At 29.4% G+C, this 22,856-nt stretch overlaps 1 protein-coding gene across 3 annotated transcripts in view; it reads left to right on the top strand.

Annotated features, from left to right (window-relative positions):
• The window catches only part of LOC107439415 (uncharacterized), a 62,274-nt gene that overhangs the window by 24,395 nt on the left and 15,023 nt on the right, over positions 1-22,856 (top strand). For all 3 annotated transcript variants that reach the window (XM_016052005.5, XM_043045221.3, XM_043045220.3), the window contains exons 3-5: positions 4,847-5,113; positions 16,808-17,045; positions 21,294-21,438. In XM_016052005.5, the coding sequence (XP_015907491.1) occupies positions 4,847-5,113; positions 16,808-17,045; positions 21,294-21,438 (650 nt within the window). The remainder of the gene's footprint in view (positions 1-4,846; positions 5,114-16,807; positions 17,046-21,293; positions 21,439-22,856) is intronic.

The raw sequence follows: 22,856 nt of genomic DNA, 5'->3' as shown, positions 1-22,856 counted from the left end.
AGGGATAAAAATTTACCAAATATTGTCCAATATAGTAGAAGCTTATACTATTATAAGCTTACTATTATTTAGTAATAGCTTACTTTTAAAATTTATTTTAATTCAAAGTACCTATTATAAGAAAAAATATTGCTAAATTATAATGTATATTTCGCAAAATAATTAGTATTTAAAAATTATGACAGCTATATTTTCATTTTTTATCAATACCAAAAACGTCAAAAAAACTGTTAATTGTTTGATGAAGATGTTTGTTTCCTTACCGAGAAGTTATTTGTAAAAGAAGTTTTTGAAAACAAACTAAAAAGAACATTATATTTTTAAATTTAAAGAATTGAACCAGATAATCAATAATTTGGAAAATTTTCATGTTTCGTGACCAGGGAAAAATTGCTCAGTTTTCCATCTTCTTCATTTAATTTATCTTTTTGCATGTTATCGCTGTCTCTCAATAAAGTCTTCAAATTCAGGATATTCTTTAATAACCACTCTTACTTTATACGAGGGTTACCAAGTGATTACGGATTACCATACCTATATAATGGATAGAATTAATATTACTCTTTATATTAGTTCTATTATATAATTTCTCTTATTTAAATGGATTTTAAAGTTCTATAATAAGATTTCTCTCAATATAGTACATTAAAATCCATTTAAATAGCCTTTGTGAAAAAGTCTATTTTGTTTTTAATCGTTAACGCTAATTTTAAGTACGTAAAATGCTTCAATGAGTCAAAAATAACTCGAAATCTAACATCGTTAAATCTGACATTTCTTTTTAAATTAAAAAAGGATTTTTAAACGAACTGCAAAACTAAGTTTTAAGGTTCAACATAATCGCTTGAATTATGTCACTGAAATAAATCAATCTTACACTATCGAAATATTCCAAATAATATAAAAGGACGCTATACATGTTTTTCTTGAATGTTTTTACCTGAATTTTATATTTTCCGGAAGAATTTTTGAAAATGGACAGTGTATGTTCTTACTGAACGCATTTTTCAACTAAATCGGTTGTAACTTTCGAAGAATGGGATTTATAAATTTGTTCTATGAAAATAAAACAATATTTAGCTTAACCAAAAACCACGAACATTCTATTTTCATTATTTCATTTTTTTATTCTAAACATCCCAGACAAGCTAAGCAGATTATACGAATGTTCTAGAATTTTTCCTTTTTATTCTGTTTTCCGGCCTTTTTTTCATATATTGTTCGTGATAGTACTTAGTTTGAATGATGAGTCCAACCACGAATTTCCTTCGTGGCACATCGAGTAGGGTTGACCATAAATCTTTTCGGACACTTCTGTGGATATCCATTTATTAAATACCCATAAGTCTTTGCGAAGTAGCTTTTCGTTGATTCGGGAAAAAGGGTGACGACCAAAAATCCCCCCCTCTTTTTTTCTCAAGAGGTTCATATTTGGAGAGAGAAGAAGAAAACGATAAAAATGAACTTCACTTTGCATTCGAAGAAAGTGGCGGTAAACCACTTTTTACTGAATTTATTTCGATTTCAATTTATTATAATTTTTTCTTTCTTTAAAAATTGGTTCAGAAAAATACTTTTATGGGAACTAAAACGTGTTCATCGAAACAGAAAGCCCTTTCATGGAAAATTCGTTTTTTAGAATGAAATTTTACTTTTCCTTATTTTGTTTGATGGATTATGCTCAGGTTAGAAAATTGAAAGCATTCTTTTTTCTAAAAATTTCAGTCTAAAATATAATTTTAAAACATTTTTTTTAAAACTTTAAATAATTATAAAAAAGTAGAGCACTATAGTTGCTCATTTATAATTTTTTCAATATTTTGCTCATTTATAATTATAACTTCTACGGAATATGCATGTTCTTATAAAAATATAATTATAACAAATTATGAATTAGAATAAAATAATTTATATTAAAATATTAATTAATTAAAAAAAATATGAGAATAGAAGAAATAATTAAAATAATTCATGAGTTCAATTAATTTGGGGAACTTATTATGTTTAGTGATGAAGTTCAACTTTAAATATTAAAATGGTAAAAATATTCTGCTCCTGTCGCTTGATAGCTTTTATTTATTTATTTTTTTACTTCTGATGTTTATTTTTAAGAATATTATGACTCACTGTTCCATTCCGGAGACTGAATATATTATTTAAAACCCATATTTATACAAATATTTTACTTATTGTTTCATTTTCTGTAACTCCAGCGTTTTTTAAAAACTTTGGAGGAAAGTAATTTAATAAAAAATATTAATGAGCCAAGCCCAGAAATTAATGATTCTTGAGACTAGAGAGACAACCTAAGAGCTTAGTTAATGTTATTCTTCATTCAGAGTATATGGATGTTTTTCAAGGAGGTAAAAACGGGATTTCTGAATGTTTTACCCATTAAGAACTTCTATTTTTCCTGTCACGTGCACTAAACAGTAATCACTGCCTTAATTACTATAACTATAATTAGAAAACTCGTTATAGTTAAAAACAAACAGGGAGTAAGTAAAATAATGGAAGCACTTCTATACTAATAAATTTTTTCCTATTTCTCAAGAAATGCTAAAAGAATAATTTTATGACTTCTGAGGTGATTAGATCATGCAATTTCTCATATATTTATCAATTCAGTTTAAATCTTTTCGATGTTTGAGGGAATGGAAATAAATTGCAAACGGAAAATAGTGTTTTTGAACACCCTATGGTGACAAATGTAGCAATAAATTTTTAACTTGAAACAATTATTTTGGTTACAATTATTACATATAAAAGTAGTAATTTCGTAAACCTATCTTAAATATTTATAGAGATAAGGCCAGTTTAATGAAAAACTATTTTTTTTTGTTTTACGTTTTTTCGCTATAACTTTAATAATATTCGATAAAATTAAGCAGAATTTTTGGATCAATTCAGAATTAATGACAAAATTATTGCTTTAAACTGTGAGAAAAATTCGTTCAAAACTACGCAAGATATAAGTAATTAAAGTAATTCTTTTATACTGCGCATGTGCGAGAAAATTTTGAAATTGTTTTTCCTTAATTTTGTAGTGAATTGTATTTGGCAACTAATGAAACAAAAAACTGATTTGAGTATCTAAAAAGCTTAAAAAGTTTCAAGCAATTTTCTAAATAGTTTTCGTACTTTTTTTAAAAAAAGCTCAAAATAATCAGGGGTTTTCCACTAAATTTGTTTTTTTACTATTAAAAAAGATTTATTGAAGGTGACAATGCCATTATTATCATTCCCTATAAACGAGTCTTTTCTTTTGCATGTCTTTTTTCATTATACAATCATATTTTGGTGTATGAATATTTATTGTAAAGTATTATCATTTGTTATTTAATTTTATTTTATGATACAAATTTATATTTGTAGAAAACCACTTATTATTCTGAGTTTTGTTTTTAAAAGTGCAAAAACTATATAAGAAAATTGCTTGAAACTTTTTCATTTTTTTTAGATATTCAAATCGGACTTTTTTCATTAGTTGCCAAATAAGATTCTCTAAGAAATTATGAAAAAAAAAATTAAATTTTTTTTGAGCAGTATAAAAGAACTACTTTAATTATTTATATATTGCACAGTTTTGGACGAATGTTTTTCAAATTTTATTAAAAAAATTATAATAAATTGTCCTAAATATTTTGTTTAATGCTATTGAACATTTTTAAAGTTACAGCAAAAAAAATGTAAGACAAAAAAGTTAGTTTTTTTTAAATGAAAAATGTCCATATTTCCATTAATATTTAAGCTTGCGCAGTTTTGTGCAATTATTGCTTACAAAAATCAAAATAATTGCGACAAGTTAAAAATTTATTGCTACATTTTTTGGTCGAAGACGTTCACAAACGCTATGTAATTCATTTTCGGTCCCTCTGTGCATTCCTCAAAAACGGAAATGTTATTCTGAAAAAATAATGAGATTGCCATTAAACAAATTTAATTAAAATACACAAAGAAAATGAAAGTTGTACAAAGAAAAATTTATTGCTTTCTTGTTAAAGGAAGGAAAAGTTTCATATAAAAATTAGAAATTGATTATTTACCTATTATTGAATGACAATATGAATTGCATTTCATTATATTTGAAATGAATCGGAGATATAACTTGATTAAAAGCTTCACTTGCTTCAAAAATATACAAATTGGAAATATCAGTTGACATGTTTCAAGTGCTCCAAATCAGACGCCCATTTTCAAGACTTTAAAATTGATTTGAAACATAAAGTGTAAAGTTGTCAACGAAGAAATGGAAAAATAAAAGTGAGACAAATCAGGGACTCCTTTCCACCACTATGGTTTTTCTTGTTCATTTTTTCCCTCTTTTTCTCTCTCGGCTACCGTGGTTTTTCTAGTTTTGCTTCTCACCTTTATTTTTCCATTTTTCGTTACAGTTTACATTTCAAATCACTTTATTTATAACCATTGTCGCTTAATTTCTTTTAATTTACTTCTGACAAGTTTTGAAAATGGGTGCCTGTTTTGGATCGCTTGAAACATGTTGATCGTTCTTTCCAATTTGTATATCTTTGAAGCGAATGAAGCTTTTTAATCAAGGTAATATCTTACCTCTTCAGTTTCTTGGGATTATTTATTAAAGAATCTGATAACTCTTTCATACTTTCCCGGATATCACTTGGCATTCAATAGAATGCCTAGGAAATATGTGAAATATGAATCTTTTCATGCATTGCTAACTAGTTTCAGGCATTCTATGCAATCCCCAGGCATTCTGTAGAATACCGGTAACATATACACGTTATTGCTTGATTTCAGCTCAGTATCTAGTGAAGGGCTTCTAAAATTAAATTCCTCACGTAACAATTAAATGATTTTCATTTTACAGTTGAGTTCAGAAGGGATGGCTGGCACAAGGATGTTGGTAGGAAACACGGGAAACCTTCTCCTCTCTTGGCGGCATCTTCCAAGAAGATCGATATAAATGAATTTCTCATCGGAGTTATTGAGAATTTCAGAGAAGACATGCTCACAGGAATATCAGACTTGAAGGTCCCAGTTCTGGATCCTTTCGTACCAAAGAAACCTTTCAATGTCGATGTTGAAGACAGCAAAGCCAGCTTGCATGGAAACTTTACGGATGTAGTGGTGGAAGGTAAGTCACATGGTTCATATGATTTTCTTCTACATTTGACAAAGAGGTTTGACTTTTTTTATGTAAACACGCATTATTTCTGCAACAGATTAATTTATGAGATCGCTGGCTTATAAAATCGTGCTTGAGAGAGGAGCTTTTATTTTACATGTAGTTATAAAACAATCACCCACACGTAGAAGGAAATAGGATGCAGTGAAAATGGTCCTTTAGGTATGAAAAGTTAATTCCAACCAACCTTCATTTCCGTTTGATACTTTTCGATCGGTTTGTTTGTCGTGGTATAACGCTTTCAATGAAATATAAATGAAAAATTTATATTAACTTTACAGATTGTCCTTGACAGTTGATTGTGTTTTTTGGATTTTTCATTAAAAGCCGTTGTTTAAATGCATCATTTGAACCTAAAGGGAACTTTTTTTTATTTTTACTTTCCTTGAAACTTTTTTAAGCTATCCAGCCTAAGCAAATCTTTGAGATTGCATCATACCAAAATAAACCTGATGGACCATATCATACTCAATCTTACGTAATAGGACTTAATTAAACTTAAGCAAGCTAAGGGTTAACTTATTATACTATTTAAAACAACTTCTATCAAAATCTATTTAACTATATCACATGAGAGGCGCAGAAGCCCAATTTTTGAGTCACATGCAATCATAATAGTTCTCTTAAATACATATAACAAAAGAATTCCTAAATGTGGTAAATATCTGCAAAAAGATGAATTATTTTCCTCTCTTTCTTGTTTTTTAACTTTAAGGAATTTAAAATCGTTGATAATATAAGAAAGTTTTCTTTATTGATCTGAAACATTGAAGGGGTCTTATAAAGACTTTTAATTATTGAGGGACATAAACCTCTCTCCCGTCAACAATGCCCATGCATTGTATAAAGCTTTTCATTACTCGAGCGAATATTTCAGACTACATTTCTTTATACATTTACTAAGATCATCTTATAAAGATGAAAATTCTGAGATTTTTAAAAACATTTCCAGAGTTATTTTAAAATGAACCAAATAAATATAACAGTAATTAATTCTTTTATCGTCCTTCTAGTGTTAAAATAAGGATAATAGTGCGATATTTCTTGACCTTTCTAAGTACTATCGCAATTATTAATAATTTATCCCAGTTATAAGTCATATCGTATTGATGTTTGACATTTACAACTAATGCATGGTGAGTATCAGAAATTAAGATTCAAAGACTATTATGTTTGTTTGCTCAAGGCCATACTTGATTCGCTAACCATATGTATACAGGCTTACTCATGATCTAAATTTAATCTAACAGTGAACATATCAGTTCTAGTGATTTAAGGGATGCTATTAACAGAACAAAAAGTAAGTTAATCGTTTATATTTCGACATTAAGAAACGTGTTCTAGTTGCCATGGCAAGCAAAAGAATAAGATGAAACATATTGAGGAATTTATCTTAGTTGGTACTTGTAAAGTTAGTGGGTTGTAAATAATGTTGCTTTTATTCCATGTAGAGAGACTTTTGAAAGGAAAAAAAAAACAATCTGTCATTTGTTTCATACGAATGGTGTTCTAGGCCAAAATAAAATTAGATATGAAGCATCATTAGCAGCTTTGTCTTCAGAAATTGGATTTTGTGGTTGTAAGTAATGGTAAAATGCCTTTGAGATCATTCAACAAAATGTAATAATTGTTTTTAAATAAAAGCAACGTTTGTTTCAAATTTTTACACCAAAAGGCTGTCCTCTCCTTTTTGTTGGTTTGTTATTCGAAACATAATTTACTGAAAGTGTTGAATCTGATCCAATTTAGTGCTGATTTAAGCATTCATCTGTTAGTCTTATAGAAACGTATATATAGACCTTTATCCCTAGAATGACGAAAGGGGCCCGAATGGCCTTTGATGCCTTTTGATCGGTATCCCATAATTCTAGGCAGTTTTGAGTATAAGGTACCCTTTGGAATATACAAGTTTATCCTACTTTCATTAAACAAAATTGAAAGCTTCAACATACCTATTATTATTATTTATAGAAAAAAATAAACTTAGTTATTTAAGAAACTAACTATCTAATTACCTAAACAAACAATATGATAGTGTGATACTTGTTAGGCTTCCTAATAAGCCTTCCTTACCAATCCGTTACCTGCCACACAAGTGATACAAAATCAGAATTATTGTGAATGATTACAGCACCCTCTGTTGGCCAAGCAGAAATTCACAACACACGAATAATTGAAAGGCTCGTGTTCCATTTAATCAAATATTTTAGTTAATCAAATCGAATAAAATACCACTGAAATTCCGATGATCAAGTCTATAATGTGTATGTGTTCCTATTAAATTATTTATTATTATATTTTTGGATGTCTAATTGATTTACACACAAATAATATGGTAATGGTGAAACTGGCCCCTTCAGGTCTTCTAGGTATACATCAATGCTCAATCTATTTAGTGTTAAATGTTTTCATTGATTGTATGGTTATAATAGAGATAAAAGCTAAGATCTAAGTTAAAAAAATATGTCTAACTTATAAAAATATTAGTAGTTCAGATTTTAAATATAATTGGGATTTATTAAAAGCTAAATTGAAAGACACTAATAATTTTTAAACGTGATAAATCCTATTTTAAAGCGAGTATAACCTTTCGTACATTAGCATCGTCCAGATATTACCAGAAGTAAGGACTAAGTGTGGAAGACGTTTCAACCACGGTTTACACAGAGGCAAGGCACGCGCTGAACATTTGTCCCCTCGCCAAATGCGATAAAATCGTACATTTAGCGAATGAAATTGTGTTTCGGCAAAAGTATTGCCAAATGATTTTTCCACTGGAAAGAAAAATATACATTTAACTCGTTCTTCAATATTATGCCAAAAGGAATTTTTCAAACAAATAATATTTTGATTCGATTAGAGTAATTTTCCGTAGATGTGCCGCTAACCAATTAGAATTAAGTCCAAATAATATAAGCCTGAAGCGAACTACCGTAAAATAGTTTTCTACAGTAAAAAAAATAATCATAATTTTTTTTTGAGATTTGCATTTGGCGAATACTTTTGATTTTTGGCAAATTTACAGGCTAATATTTTAAAATCCTTAGCTCGGGCCACGTAGAGGATATGTGACTGTCTGTTTAAATATAGTGAGGCAGCTTTAAAGGTTATATTTAAGAAACTGATCTAGTTCAGTCTTGGTTTGAAAATAAATATATAAAAATTAACAGTTTTATCCTAATGATTGGCACTTACTACCTAAGCTTATGCACTCTTTTTCTTTTGCAAGCATGCAAATCGAATTTGCAGAAAATTTAACAGTTCAGATTGCAGGGACAATAATTTAAATTATGATAGTTGTATACATATTTATATTTTAAACTCAAAAATTCCGTTTTCAAGGGCCGTAAAAATCTCCAAATTATTTGACGTGATTGATACTTAATTGTGGATAGGTACTTTTGATGTCGTGATAATACGTTGTACCGTTGTATCTAATATATTGACACACATAGAGCCGTAATGGCTCAGGGGATAGAGCGTTTGCTTCCTAATGAGGTGAACCGGGTTCGAATCCCAGCGATAGCTGGTCGATACGAAATCCGCACGCGGCTCGTACTGACTACAGTGTTCACTTAAAATATCCTCAGTGGTAGACGGGTCATGGTTCAGAGTCCCCTTGACCGCAGCCTAACCGTGGGTGGTTTACCTCTTCATGTAACGCAAATGCGGATTAGTTCCACCAAAAAGTCCTCCACAATGGCAAAAATTCTCCTAATACTTGATTCAAGAGTTCCTTTGTCCTCTGGATTGCGTTCAAAATTACAAGGCTAAAGAGTTGAACATTTGTAGTCGTAAACCCAAAATGGGTCTGTTGTTCCACGACGGTTATAAAATAAAATATATTACCATAGGAAATGTGGTATTAGGTCCAGAATCAGAATAATTTTATTAACATGCCGAAATGAATATTGCTGGTGATAAGAAATGTTTCCTTTAAGTACGTATTCTTAAATTAGCAAAATCTTTTATATTTTATTGTTCTTTTCTTCTTGATGAACGAAAAGGATTACAATTGTACACTCATTAGATCAATTTATATAAACATTATCACGTATTTCGTCACCTTGTAACGTGATCCTTGAACTTTATAGGGTTCTTGCTAAGTGTATCATATTACTCATATTTTATGAGTTATTCAACTATTCATATTTTAATGTAATTTGAGGTATTGTTGTTGCCAACGGGAGGAAACAAATTCAACCTTTGTTCCCGAGTTCAGATTTCTTTGATTATCTTTACAAAAAGAATATTTCCTGGGGGTACGCTGGGTTTCTAAACCCCTAAAATCCTGTATACATCAAAAGGGAGTAGTGTGAGATAGAAGCTATTTTTGTCAAAGCTTCATAAACGATTTAAAGAACAGTTTGAAAAGAATATATCTATATATATGTGCTTCAAAGTATCGTATAATTTTTTAAAGCCTGAAGCGACATTAAATCGCTTTTTTCGAAGTTTTCTTTCTCAAATAAAACTTACTCAACCCCTCTTGAATGGAGCATTATTTAATTTTATTGGCTGTCTGGAAGAAATAAATTCCATGGATGCTCACCCCCCCCCTTTATCTTGAACAATAAAAAAATAAAGAAATATAAATTCTATCTTGACACGCGACATTTTTTCTCTGTTTCCGTTCAAGATACCGGCTTTATCTACATAAAATAAATGCAGCTATTTCTGGGAGAACTGATGCTCAAGTACGCCAACCGAATATTTAATCATAATTTAGTCAATACCAGGGCGAGAGTGGTTTGGCGCATTTGGCATGCATGGCACAACTAAAGCTTGAACTGCTATGTCAAAGTCTTCCACGTGAAAGGAAGCATTTTTTCGCGTGACCTGATTGGCGAAACTTTTGGAATTTTTTGTTACACTTTTTTTTTGTCTGCTCGTGCTTGGCAATTTCTTACTTCGTGGTTCACCATTATAGCTAGAAACAGCCAAGGCTGTAATTATTTCCTCCCGTCTCCAAATTAAAGGCGTCGTTTGAGATAATGTTTGGCTACTGTGGAAGAATAATGGTAATGAAATAAGAAGTAGTATAGTTAAAGTGGTTAATATTAGGTTAAGTAAGACTTAAAATGTATCTCTTGGAATGAATTAGCAAAAGAACTTCTGATATAATAGTTTTTAACCGAACTTGAAAAAATGTGGAAGGTTTTTCAAATAAACATTGCAGAAAATTATGTAGTTCGGATTAACGAAGGCATTATAATTATCTGAGACTATAGTTTTGTTTCAACATAGCTAATTTCTAAATAATGAACATTAATTCCTTCTCGAGCAGTTTCTCTTTTGAAATAGAACAATAGTTAGTAATATAATACATCAAATAAATTGTAAATAATACTTTTTTTGTAAAGGAAAAAAAAAACTCTACGGAATAAATTAAGACAACAGAAAATTGATTCGTAACTATTTTTTTTTTTATTTTTATTTTTTATATTCGATAAAGTGACGTGAGACTAACTTTCCTCAGTTGAGGAAAAATCTTGATGTTATTGCAAAAGGATTGATGTTCCACATCGTAATCACTGGTTGATAGCATGAAATCGTAGTGCACTTCTTATAAAAATATACTACAGTTTTAGAAAAGCACGCTAGGCTCTTTATTTAAGCATTTCATAACGAAATCTGTGTAAGTTGACCCTTGTAACAATTGTCTTGTGTCAACCCCGGCAACAATTTGAGCAACAATTTGATCCACTGAGGCAAGTCGCCGACTTATAAAAAGAGTAATTTGTTCTTACCAGTTTGGTTTTCGCTAATCAAGCTAAAATTGCCAATTGCTTTTATCTTTTCTTATTTGATCATTAAAATTCACGTTGGACAATTGATCAACTTACAGAGGTGATCAGCTTAGTTAGCAGGCTTTACTTTACACTGTTTTAGTGAAACATACTATTATTTTTTGGTAAAGTATTCTACTATCTGCTTTAGAAAAGTATGCTTGCTCTTCTTTAGAGTTGGGTACTGATTTGGTGACTCGAATCTCCAACTTGCAAATGATTCGAATCAAAGTGAACTGATTTTATTGATTCGAATCGACTTGCGGGTCACGCCCCCTGTTCACCGACACTCCCCAACCCCTAAGATTGCTATGCAAACCATGCATTCTTCCCTCGCTGCTCATTAAAGGCCATTTGAAGCGTGTTTTCGCTTGAAATTTTAAAAAGATAAATGAATTATTAAAAATTTTGAAACAATATCGTCTTTAAAAATGTAAAATTTACAGTCAATAATAAGTTATTGGGTAATAGTTCGCAATAGGCGATCCCACTCATTTTTGGGGATTCGCGAATAAATTAGAATATATATGTATATAAACCAGGATTCAATCACATAAAGGTAAACAAAAGTTTGGTTACCCAAAGGTGACGTCATTGAAAGAAAAGACTGCAAACCATATTATGGTAACCAGAAATGAGATTTCAACAAAACTGAACAAAAATTATCGCCATAACAAGGGGCCCCAGATTCTACACTAGAGTCAGTTATTGGAATAAAGAATGTTAATAAATGACATTGACTGGAAAAACTAACAGAAAAAAACTAACAGAATCATGCTTTCAAAAAACAGCATATATGATGACAAATATCATTTGCATTCTTTCAATATTACGTCCTTCATAACTGTCATCAACGCTTTCTTCTGATCCTCAAGCACACTTTTTTTATAATACATAAAATGTGTAACAGCAGGACTAATACTTATTTTTTCGGAGAATTAAAATAGAAACGAATTAAATTATTGTTATTGAACAAGCATAAGCACATTTAAGCATAATGTAGAACACTTTGTTTGTTGATTTGAACTATTCGCTTTTTACCTTTGAGTTCTGCCCAACTTATAGCCCAGTTTGTTTCAGCTTTGATGCTTATGAAAGTTCAGACACTTGATATTTTGTATATGTATATATAATATTATACTCTTTTTTAAGAAGCACACTACAATCCTTATAGTTCAGATAGCAGGTCTTGTAAAGAAGTAAAGTATGACATACTATTTTAGTAAAAATATACTATGATGAACTATTTTATTTTTTTTCTTAAAACTTTCATTTATTTATGTTGCATGGAATTTTATTAAAATAAACTATTACTGTACTGCTAATAGTAACGTAGAAACCAGAAACCACGAGCAACAAAATTTTCTTTTATGTATTAATGTTGTGAAAAAAAAATTCATATGCACTTTTTATCGTAATCCATTGATATTAAGCCCAAGTGTCACATTTTTACTCAAAATTAAAAAAAGAAAAATTAGTAAATAGAAACTGATTGCTAGTTTATTACACTTTTCGGTTTATTTTGTTAGTCTGAACAAATTTAAGTCAATTTTATTTGTTTTAATAAATAAAATTGATAATAATAAATAAATAACGCATGGTAACAAGAAACAACTCGGATACTTGCATACCTATAATTTTAATGACTATTAAAATATCACAATTAAATTCTAAAATAAATACTACAAATTTATAAAAAAAAATTAAATTTACCATGTTTGACCTTTATGCAAAGCTGCAAAAGTATCACAAAATTCTTTGTTCACAACACACTAGCTGATTTTTTGTACCACGTTCCTTGTCCAAGGAATTTTTAGGGATGACAAAGTATTATGTGCCTTAGCTTAAATCATTGTCTCTAAGATGGACCAAGTAAAAAATTCACAATATTCGAGTCTTATGAATAGGGTGGTCATTCTTGTTTTGTAATGAAGTCAGAACTTTGCAGCGTTGTAAGTGCTTTTAAAACTTTAATGATAGATAAAAATATGTGGTTTGAAGCTGTATTTTTCAACCTGTATTAAGTGAATTGGATTTAAAATGTTTTTATTTCTGATTTAATATTTATAAGAGAACAGTTAAAAATGTACTAAACAGTAATTTTGCTTAACGGAGACACATCAAAAAATTTTCTTCGTGCACATTGAGTTTATATCAAAATTTGAGAGATATTATTTAAATTAGTTCAATCCTTCACTCCCTTTTGTCTCTCTCTCTTTGATTTATTTTTCTTTCTTCTTCTTTCTCTTTGTTCTTTTTATCACTGATCATCATTCCGATTTATTTTTATAATTTTTTGTCCATCACTTTCATTTATCTTTTATATCCTTGATAATCATTATCTCTGATAATCATTATGATTTATTTTCGTTCTTATATTTCTCATCTTCGTCTTCCTTTTTCTCAACTCTTTGATTTCTTCTCATACTATTTCGCTCTCTCTGTTTTTTTTCCTTCTTCAAATCTCTCATCATCACTTTAATTTGTTTTTTGTTCTTCTTACCTTTCTCATCACTTTAATTTAACGCTGTTCTTCTTATTTTTCTCGTATCACCTTCAACAGAACTAAACTAAACTCAGCGGCGCGACAGCCCATGAGGGCCAAGGCCTACTGTACCCATCTCAGTTTTCTTGACCTTGGGCTCTGTGGTGCAGGAGCAGATGTTCCGGTCAGGTGGTCAGCCGAACGCGGAACCTCCAGTGTTTAGTCCCCAAGCATGCTTGGTACTCATTTATCGACCCACTGAAGGGATAAAAGGCTGAGTCAACCTTGCCCGGCCCCAGGATCGAAACAGGGACTTGTGGCACGACAGCACGAAGCGCTACCGCTCAGTCACCAGGCGTCCATCTTTAACAGAAGGCAGGATAAAACGACAGTGACGGTAAAAACCTACATGATACAAATCCATTTACTCTAATTATTGAGGAAAACATAAGGTTAAAAGAATAAAAACTTGAAACTATTAGCAAAAAATTAGTGCTTTCTAAGTATTTGATTCCAATGTGAAATGAAAGGATTTGTGTTTTTGATGATGTGAAAAGTCTCCCAGAAATCCAGATCAATATATGAAATATATTTGAGACTAATATTGGCTGAAGAAAAATCGAACTTTTCACCTTTAGCTCATCAGTGTTTTATAATGTATCATATGAAATATCTCCCAGAAATCCAAATCAGTATATGAAATATATTTGTGACTTATATTGCTTGAAGAAAAATTGTACCTGTAACCTTCAGCCCATCAGTCTTTTATGATGTATGAACGTTCCTGACATAGTTCCTGGCATAGTACCTGTTTTTACAATCTCTGCCACATAACTTGGCTGGTTGAAAGTGTGCCATGTGTCATTAAAACCCGTCTAGGGTTTAATAAAATATTATTGTTATTGTTTTCACTTAATTAGGGTAAACCAACGAGTGAGGGAACACTATCCAGTGAAGGAACATTTCATATATATTGATTAAAAATTAGAATTTGAAAGTTTTTCTTTAGATTGATTGGTAACAATAGCTTACTGCCAAACAATAGGAAGTCATCTAGCAATGTTTTGGATTGCCTGGTCAAATAGACTTCTCTGGAAAAATTTTTGAATTTGTTATTATCTCTGCAACACCTTATTTCGATGAAAAAATTATAAGGTGAGTGTTTGTATCTATATGTTTGAAGTGGAATTAATTGCATGTAATAGTCTTATTTTTCTCACTGTGAAAAAGAGAAATCAAAATATAGTTATTGAAGTTACGTTTCATTATTTTTAAAGCACCATAGCATAATCAAGTACTGAGATAAGGGGGTGTTTATTCACTGGATCACTAAACGATGAAAAACCAGTGAAGGAACAAGTATTCCTTTACTGTTTTTTTCCCCCAGTTAATGAAAATAAAAGAAATTTTTTAATTTTCTTGTACTTTTAGTCATATTATGCATCAAAATTCTGTTTAAAAGACAAAAAACAACTTCTAATCAGTGAAGGAACAGGCATGTTCCTTCACTGGATCACCAAACGATGAAAAACCAGTGAAAGAATAAGTGTTTCTTTACTGGGTTCTTTTCCCAGTTAAGGAAAATAGAAGAAATTTTTTAATTTTATTGTACTTTTAGTCATATTATGCATCAAAATTCTGTTTAAAAGACAAAAAACAACTTCTAACCAGTGAAGAAACAGGCATGTTCCCTCACTGGGAATACTTCCAGTGAATGAGCAGTAATGTGTGAAATATGATTTTACATGACTCTAGGATAAGTAATTCTGCTATATAGAGGACAACCGAAATTTTGTTAAAAATTGAATGAATAATTCCTGAAATAATTTCAGTTCAAAATGTTAATTCAATAGCTTAATTTATGGAAAAATTATAACTTATATTTATTAATGGGGTGTGTAGTTACATCAAATGTTAGGCAACTTAATATAACTATGTTTACAAATCGAAAACTAATTAAATATAATCATAAAAATTTGAATAGAAAATTTTTTCGCTGGCTTTTGCACCAAGAACTCTTAATAAGTTATCATTATAGGATAGCAACGTGGTTATATAATTTATAAAAACTACTTTACTCTGTTAGAATTTAGAAGCAAGCTCCTCAACAAAAAACAGAGTTAAAAAGAAACGATACTCAATTTCTTCAGAAGCTTGAGAGGGAAATCCCTCAAGATATGTTGCAAATTTTTAACGCAGCATTGACTGAAGAGTCCAATATCGAAAATGTCCAAGAGCCTGTACTTTTGTCAATATGGAAGAAGTACGTATTAAAAGAAGACCACTGGGTTAAGTCAAACTTAGGAGCTGAAGCTAGTATTGATAATGAATGCATCTTAGATATCGAATTTGAAATGAGTCCTCATGCTGATCCTCTCTTAGTTGAAAAAAGAAATGATAAGTAAAATCAGTACCTCTAAATATCCTCTAGATATAAGTCAACAAGTGATGGATTTTCCTCAAACTTCGACACCTTTCCCCGTATATTTTCGAGAAAGGCATTCTAGAAATGTTGCTGAAAAATCAGAAGAAGTTTGGAAGAACCATTTACATTGGCCAAATATTGATGATAAAAAGAAAGGTCAAATAAGAAGCAAAACGAATAAATTACCTTTTGCACTAACTTTAGAGAAATTGACGAAAATTTCAAGAGGCTGAAAGATCTAAAAAAAAATAAACAAGAGAATATAGTGAAGAAAAAGAAAGAAAAAATATTTAAAAAAGAAAAAAAGCTTCAAGAAATAAGAGGAAAAAGAGTAAACAAAAAGGCGATAAAATAATAATGATAATAAACAGCATCGGATGACACAATGATTTAGATTTGACTGTCAAATTGAATGATTGAAAGAATGATTTTTTAAAATTTATTTTGTATTTACCATCATTTTAATTTCTAGTTCATGATTCAGAAAAAAGTTAGCATTTTACAAGTACTTGTATGTAATAATTTCATAAATAGTCTTGTTTTTATATATTTGTACGGCTAATAAATTCATAAAGAGCATTAAAAAATAATCGAAATTAAGTGTTCCTTTACTGGGCAATTTTGTGTTCCTTCACTGGTAAGAGCTGTTCCTTCACTTGGTCTTCTTACTACTTGTTATTTGAACCTCCAAAACTTTAAAACAATATTATGTAAGTTCTCTAAAAAAATTTTTCTTCATAATTTGCAATTAGTAACAAATATGCTGACACTGTCATTTAACTAAAATTACGAATTTTGAAATTAATATGATTTTTTAAAAGGCAAGCGAAGCTTAAGTGTTCCTTCACTGGTTAGTTTACCCTATATCACAAAGGATTACTTTCGTCATTTTCTTAGTTTTCATTTTTTCCTGATTATTTCCAATGTATCTTTATCTTTTCTAGGAATGTCAGGTTTTGTCATGGAGTATATGAATGCAGACATCCAAAACCTGTCTTTACAGTTTCATCTGCGAATTCCGTGGATGAAAGGCTCGGGCAACTATAGCATCGATGGGAAGGTGATCAAAATTGTACCCATCAGAGGAAATGGAGAGTTTTGGGTGGAATCTTACAACCTTAGCCTGGCAGCAAAGGCTTCTCTGGAGATGTCTGAAGGGGACACGCACCTTCAATTATCAAAGTATATCGATTACATTCTGCAATAGTAGTTTTGTGAAATTTTACAAACACCATCTCTTTTGTAAGGAAACAAAAAACGTTAATATATCATGTTTCTTTAAAGGGAACTGTTAAATTTTTCATGAAAATGACATTAATTTTCTACATTTTACAACGAATAAAAAAATATTGTACAGAATGCAAGACTAAAAACGAGATACCTTAATAACTTCTGATCTAATAGTTTGATTGTAATGTTCTGAACTTCAATCTTAATGAAACGAAAGCCTAACCTTAAACAGTTCAAAAGTTATTTTGCTTCGTTCTTTTTTTTAAAATTTTGTGCACGGTACAATTTTATGAAATCTTATTCTATTTACGTTAAGATATCCCGTTAGTATACCGGGGAATTTCACGTAAAGTGAGAATTCGTTAGTTTTATACTTTACTGGAAATTTTGTCAGGTTGAAACGCTTCAAAAATATTGTAAAAAAATTCAAACATATTTATTTCGATTGAATTCAGTTTTTTAATACTGGAAGCCAGAAATTAATTTACAGTGTACAGCGTTTTTTTCCCTTTATTTTCACATAGATTTTCAAAATATATAATAACGGCAGTCTTATTGAAACATCTTTTATAGATATCGTAGATGGTTTTAGAATTTGAATTCTGAATACAAGTAAAACAAATGTACTGAAATTTTCAGATTTTATAGCTTCTTGAGTGTAAATAAATTTTATTTAGGAAATAAAAACAATGACCAGAGTAAAAATAATAAAACTAAGATAAAATTGGAAAATATAGTTATATATTATTAAATATCATAATTATTAACATCAATGTATTGAAATTCGTTAATTGGGTACTTGCACTTTAAGAAGAAGAAGAAGACCTCCCATGCCCACACATGTGAGCAATGACGTCAGCACAAGCTAATCTTTATCAGCGAAATGGCGTATTGAAATTGAACTAAGTTTCTCCACATAAGTTAGAATGTTAATTAACGATAAGTTAATTAAATACGGAGCCGTATCTCACATGGAATTAGTTGAAATATAATTCTTTTTTGTCTAATTATTTTACTTAACTTAGAATTATTATTTGCTAATGCATTTAATTATAACCGTGATATATTTTCGTTTTGTGAACCTGGCAACTTCGATGTTTAATTAGTTTGTTTCTATTCCACATGGCTTCGTGCCTGTCTTTGTATTAAGTCACTGTGTAAATATATAGTGAAAGAATTGACATTTTTAAGAAAGAGTCTTTGCGAAAGAATTTAGAAAGTGTCACTTAAGAGAATTGATACTAGATGGGCTTGGCTTACTTGAAATAGATTGGAAAGAACAGTTGCCAACGCAAACAAATGCCACATTCGTTTCAATAACCAATCAGAATCGAGATACCCACACTACGTCACTTGCAGTTATCCCATTACAGGCTAGAAAGACTAATGTTCGTGTTGATGACAACTCGGAAAAGCAGTCGCCAACACATAGTCTAGATATGAATGTCCAGTTCTAGTTTAAAAATTAAACTTTGCCTTTAAATGAAGACACTGAAATTGTGCCTTTTTTACATATTGGGAAAATGAGTATTCTTGTAGGTTTTTCATATCCGCACCCTTTTCGAATAGATTAGCTTCATCAACTTGATCAACTTCAACACCAAGAATCATAAATAAAGAGTTGTAAAAGTCTTAAAATCAGGTTAATATAAGCATTAATAAAATAGCAGCACAACGATATCAAATAAAGGAAACAGACGAGACGACTTTTTTGAAGTTAATAGTTTTTCAGACTGAGTTTTTGTTTTATAGAGGTTGAGTGACCTGTTACGGGAAATTATAATATTTTCCATAATATTAATTTAAAGTATTATGTTCTTTATGATTAAGTTAGTCATAATTAAGACTATTCTTATCAATAAAAATATGTATTTGTTACCTGCTCTTCCAACACAGCTATAAATTATATTAGCGTGAACTATTATATTGAGGCGGAACATTATATATCGTACTATAAACAATATAAGGTGTCATGTTTGCCACGGGTATAGATTATCCCTTCAAATAAGGAGAATTAATCACTGATACTAATACTATCGAGAAATATCTCAGAATGTGACGTAACTACCAGCATGATTATTAAACATCAATTCACTAGTATAAAAGACATTCTAACTACAGAACGCAATGATTGCATTGACCTTTCGTTTTAGTAGCATCTAAGACCTGTCCGATCAAACTGTAATGGCGGCCATTTGCGTTTGAAACCGACTGGCCGAAGCATGTTTTGCAAGTAGGGGTCTAATTTTACTAAGCTCTACTGTCCTTAAGGGTCCTTCGGGTTTAATTACTAGCGGAGGCTGGTGATGTTAATTATCGAATCGAGATAAGTAATCTTAAAAACAGCGAGCTTTTTGATAGATAGATGAAGATTGGCATGTCGACAAAATTAAACTGAAAAGGTAAGAATTGGAACAAATTAACGAAAGATGTAGCTGCCCAGGCTAAACAAGATCGGTTTAGTCATGCAAAATAAAAAAGATGTTCTTATCTATAAAGATAAAATTGGTAGAAACAATTTGATGAATGTGTAACCTGATATCACAAAATTGCGATAATTTTTTTTTTAAAAAAATTAAACCGATTTGACAATTTTAAAATAATTATTTTTACTTTGGCGAACGAGATTCAAAAACCGCATTTAAATATGAAGCTTTTGCATTTGGTTCAGACACAGTAAGTTACTTAATACAGTTTTTAAGTTTTTTTCCCTCCTGAGATAAAATAGCAAATTATGCAGTCGAGATCTTTATAATTCTAAAGATATAAATATCCAGATTAAACAACTTTAAAATGTTAAAAGTTGTAGCATACGTTGGTACTTCAAATATTCATTGTAGTAAATTATAATCATTAGTGTTGTCATAAGATAGAAATATTCAAAAAAGTATTTTAAATCAGCAATTGGGAAATCTAAGAAAAGTTTTATTTCATTGAAATAAAATAAAAGAATAAATTAAAAAAAAAAAAAAAAAAAAAAAAAAAAAAAAAAAACAAACAAACAAAAAAACAAATTTTGGAATAACAAAATCAAGTACATCTATTTTCAAGAAGAAGTAGAAATGAAAAATTGCTCGGCAATGAGAATTATTCTCAAATAAGTTAGAAAATTATTTTCTTTTTCAAAGCCCAAGTGATTTATTGTTAAATTTTAAGTAACTTACCATAATTGACTCAATTAAATTTTGAGAAATTGCATTATGCAAATATTGGCTGAAAGAGGTAAATAATGACGTGATTATACATCTACGATAATGGAATTAATTTAAACTTTTCGTTTATGTTCCATAAATGCAAATGTAAAAAAGAGAAATTTTACCTTATCGTTTTGCGAGAATCAACAGATGTTTAGCCTAGAGATTTAGTTTTTACTAATAGGATGTTACGTATTTTTTTTAATCTCTAATTATATTTGCATATTTTGAATTACATTTTTCAAAAACTCTCGAGTTTCTTTGCCTAAATTGGAATGATTTACGTGCTTGAAGGGCTTGTTGTAATTTTGTAATAATCTACAAAAATATAATAAATTAATTAATACAGATGAAGGGCATATTGTAAAATTGCTATAAGTCACAAAAATAGTGATCTGATAAAATAATAAATAAAAGCTCCTGGTGAGATTGATATAAACTACATAAAGATATAACTGTAAGATAAAACATTGTGATTAAGCCACAGAAATCATAATGATATGATAAAATAGTTTATACATGTGAAGGGCTTATTGTAAAATTGCGATAAGCCGAAAAAAAAGCTATGTGATAAAACAATTTAAATGTTTAATGTTATATGTTATGTGTTTAGTGTAATATGTTATGTGTTAATTATGTACGAGATTGGAATAAGCTGCATGTATATATAATTGTAAGATAAAACAATTAATGCATGTGAAGGTTTTATTGTGTTAAATTATGATAAGCCACAAAAAGATATAGACATATGATTGAATAATTTATGCAATTGAAGGGCTTTTTGTGAGATTGTGATAAATCACAAAAAGTTATAATGATATTATAAAATAATTTATGCATTTGAAGATGAGATTGGAGTACATTACATGACAGTAAAATATAAAACAATTTATGCATATGAAGAGTTAAGGAATTAGCCACAAAAGATATAGTGATATGTTATAATAATTTATGTGTTTTAAAGGCTTATTTTCAGGTATTTGAATTTTTTTTCTTTTCCGTCCAGGGACTTTGATGTATTGATTGATTTTGAAAAAGTCGAGATGTATTTAGAGAACTTCCTTGGGGGTGGAAAGTGGACAGAAGTCTTGCTGAAAATTCTTAATGACGTCAGCAAAGATGTGTTTAAAAAATTTCTACCGCTTCTAAAGGTATTGTGTTGATTTTATATGAAAATATTGTTTAACATTTTTTTTAAATATAAGTTTTTTTTTAATTTTATATGCTTTAATTTTCATGTGGGAATTTTTATTTTTATAACAGGAAATATTCGAACGGCTTTACGTTTTTTAAAAAGGCTACTTTTGTTCAAAATACTTCGGATTTCAGGTAGGCGATATACACTACCCTACTATAATGGAAGATACATTTTCAGTTTTTGATATTTTTATTTCTATTTTTTTAATTTCTAATTTCTATTTTGTAAAATTTAGAAGCTTTTAGTTAATTCGATTTTACATGCTTTGCAATAAAGTTTAAAGTTTTCAGAGGTTTGAGAGACCAACAATAAATTACAAAGAAAAAAAAAAGTATTTTTGAAAACTCTGTACCAGAAAATCAAGCAATAAGCTTGTAGCTTGTATCGATGATTTTGGTTATTATTTGCAATGAGTGCATGAAGTTTCGTCAATTTAGCATAAATATTTATGCAGATAAGAACATTTTTATAAAAAAAGAATTTTTTTGTTTTATGTTTTTTTGTATTATTTTGTACTTTAATTATATTCAATAAAATTCTTGGCGCAATTTAAAATTAATTACGAAATTATTGTTTTAAATTTTTAAAAAAAAATTGTACAAAAATCTGAAAGATATAAGTTTTTAAAAAAGTTCTTTTATACTGCACATGCGCGGAAAAAATTTAAAATTATTTTTTCATAATTTTGTAGTGAATCGTATTTTTCAACTATTGAAAAGAATCTGATTTAAATATTTTAAAAATGCAAAAAAGATTCAAGCAATTTTCTAAGTAGTTTACATATTTATTAAAAAAAGCTAAAAAAATCAGGGATTTCTCACAAATTTTATTATGTAATATTGCAAATTACCCTACCCTATAATGATTGGACAGCAAGAACAAAATTAAATATGTGGCCCTTATCATTTAGAACTTTCTTTTGAAAAGTGCAAAAATTTCAAATGCTATACAAATACTATTTAAAACTTCTTACGTTTTTAAGATATTTAAATCAATTTTTTTCCATTAGTTGTCAAAAATGATTCATTATAAAATTATAGAAAAACAATTTTGAATTTTTTCCGCGCATGCGCAGTAAAAAAACTACTATAAATACTCATAACTTTAAAACAACAGTTTGGTAATTTATTACTCCAAATTGTAATTTGTTGCCAATTGCTCCAAAAATTTTGTTTAAATTTACTGCATATTTTTAGCAAAAAAACATGAAACGAAAAAACTTATTTTCTATAAAAATGTTCATATCCCATAAATATTTAAGCAAGATTTACGAAATTTTATGCAATCATTGCAAATAACAACCAAAGTAATTGATACAAGTTACAAGCTTATTGCTTGAATTTTTGGCACAGGGTGTACAAAAATACTTGT

The sequence above is a fragment of the Parasteatoda tepidariorum genome, chromosome 2 (assembly GCF_982258835.1).
Source record: "Parasteatoda tepidariorum strain Cologne lab strain chromosome 2, Ptep-v5.0, whole genome shotgun sequence".
Lineage (NCBI taxonomy): Eukaryota > Metazoa > Arthropoda > Arachnida > Araneae > Theridiidae > Parasteatoda > Parasteatoda tepidariorum.
Note: the sequence above shows the minus strand (reverse complement) of the source record. Positions and strands in the feature narration are given on the sequence as shown.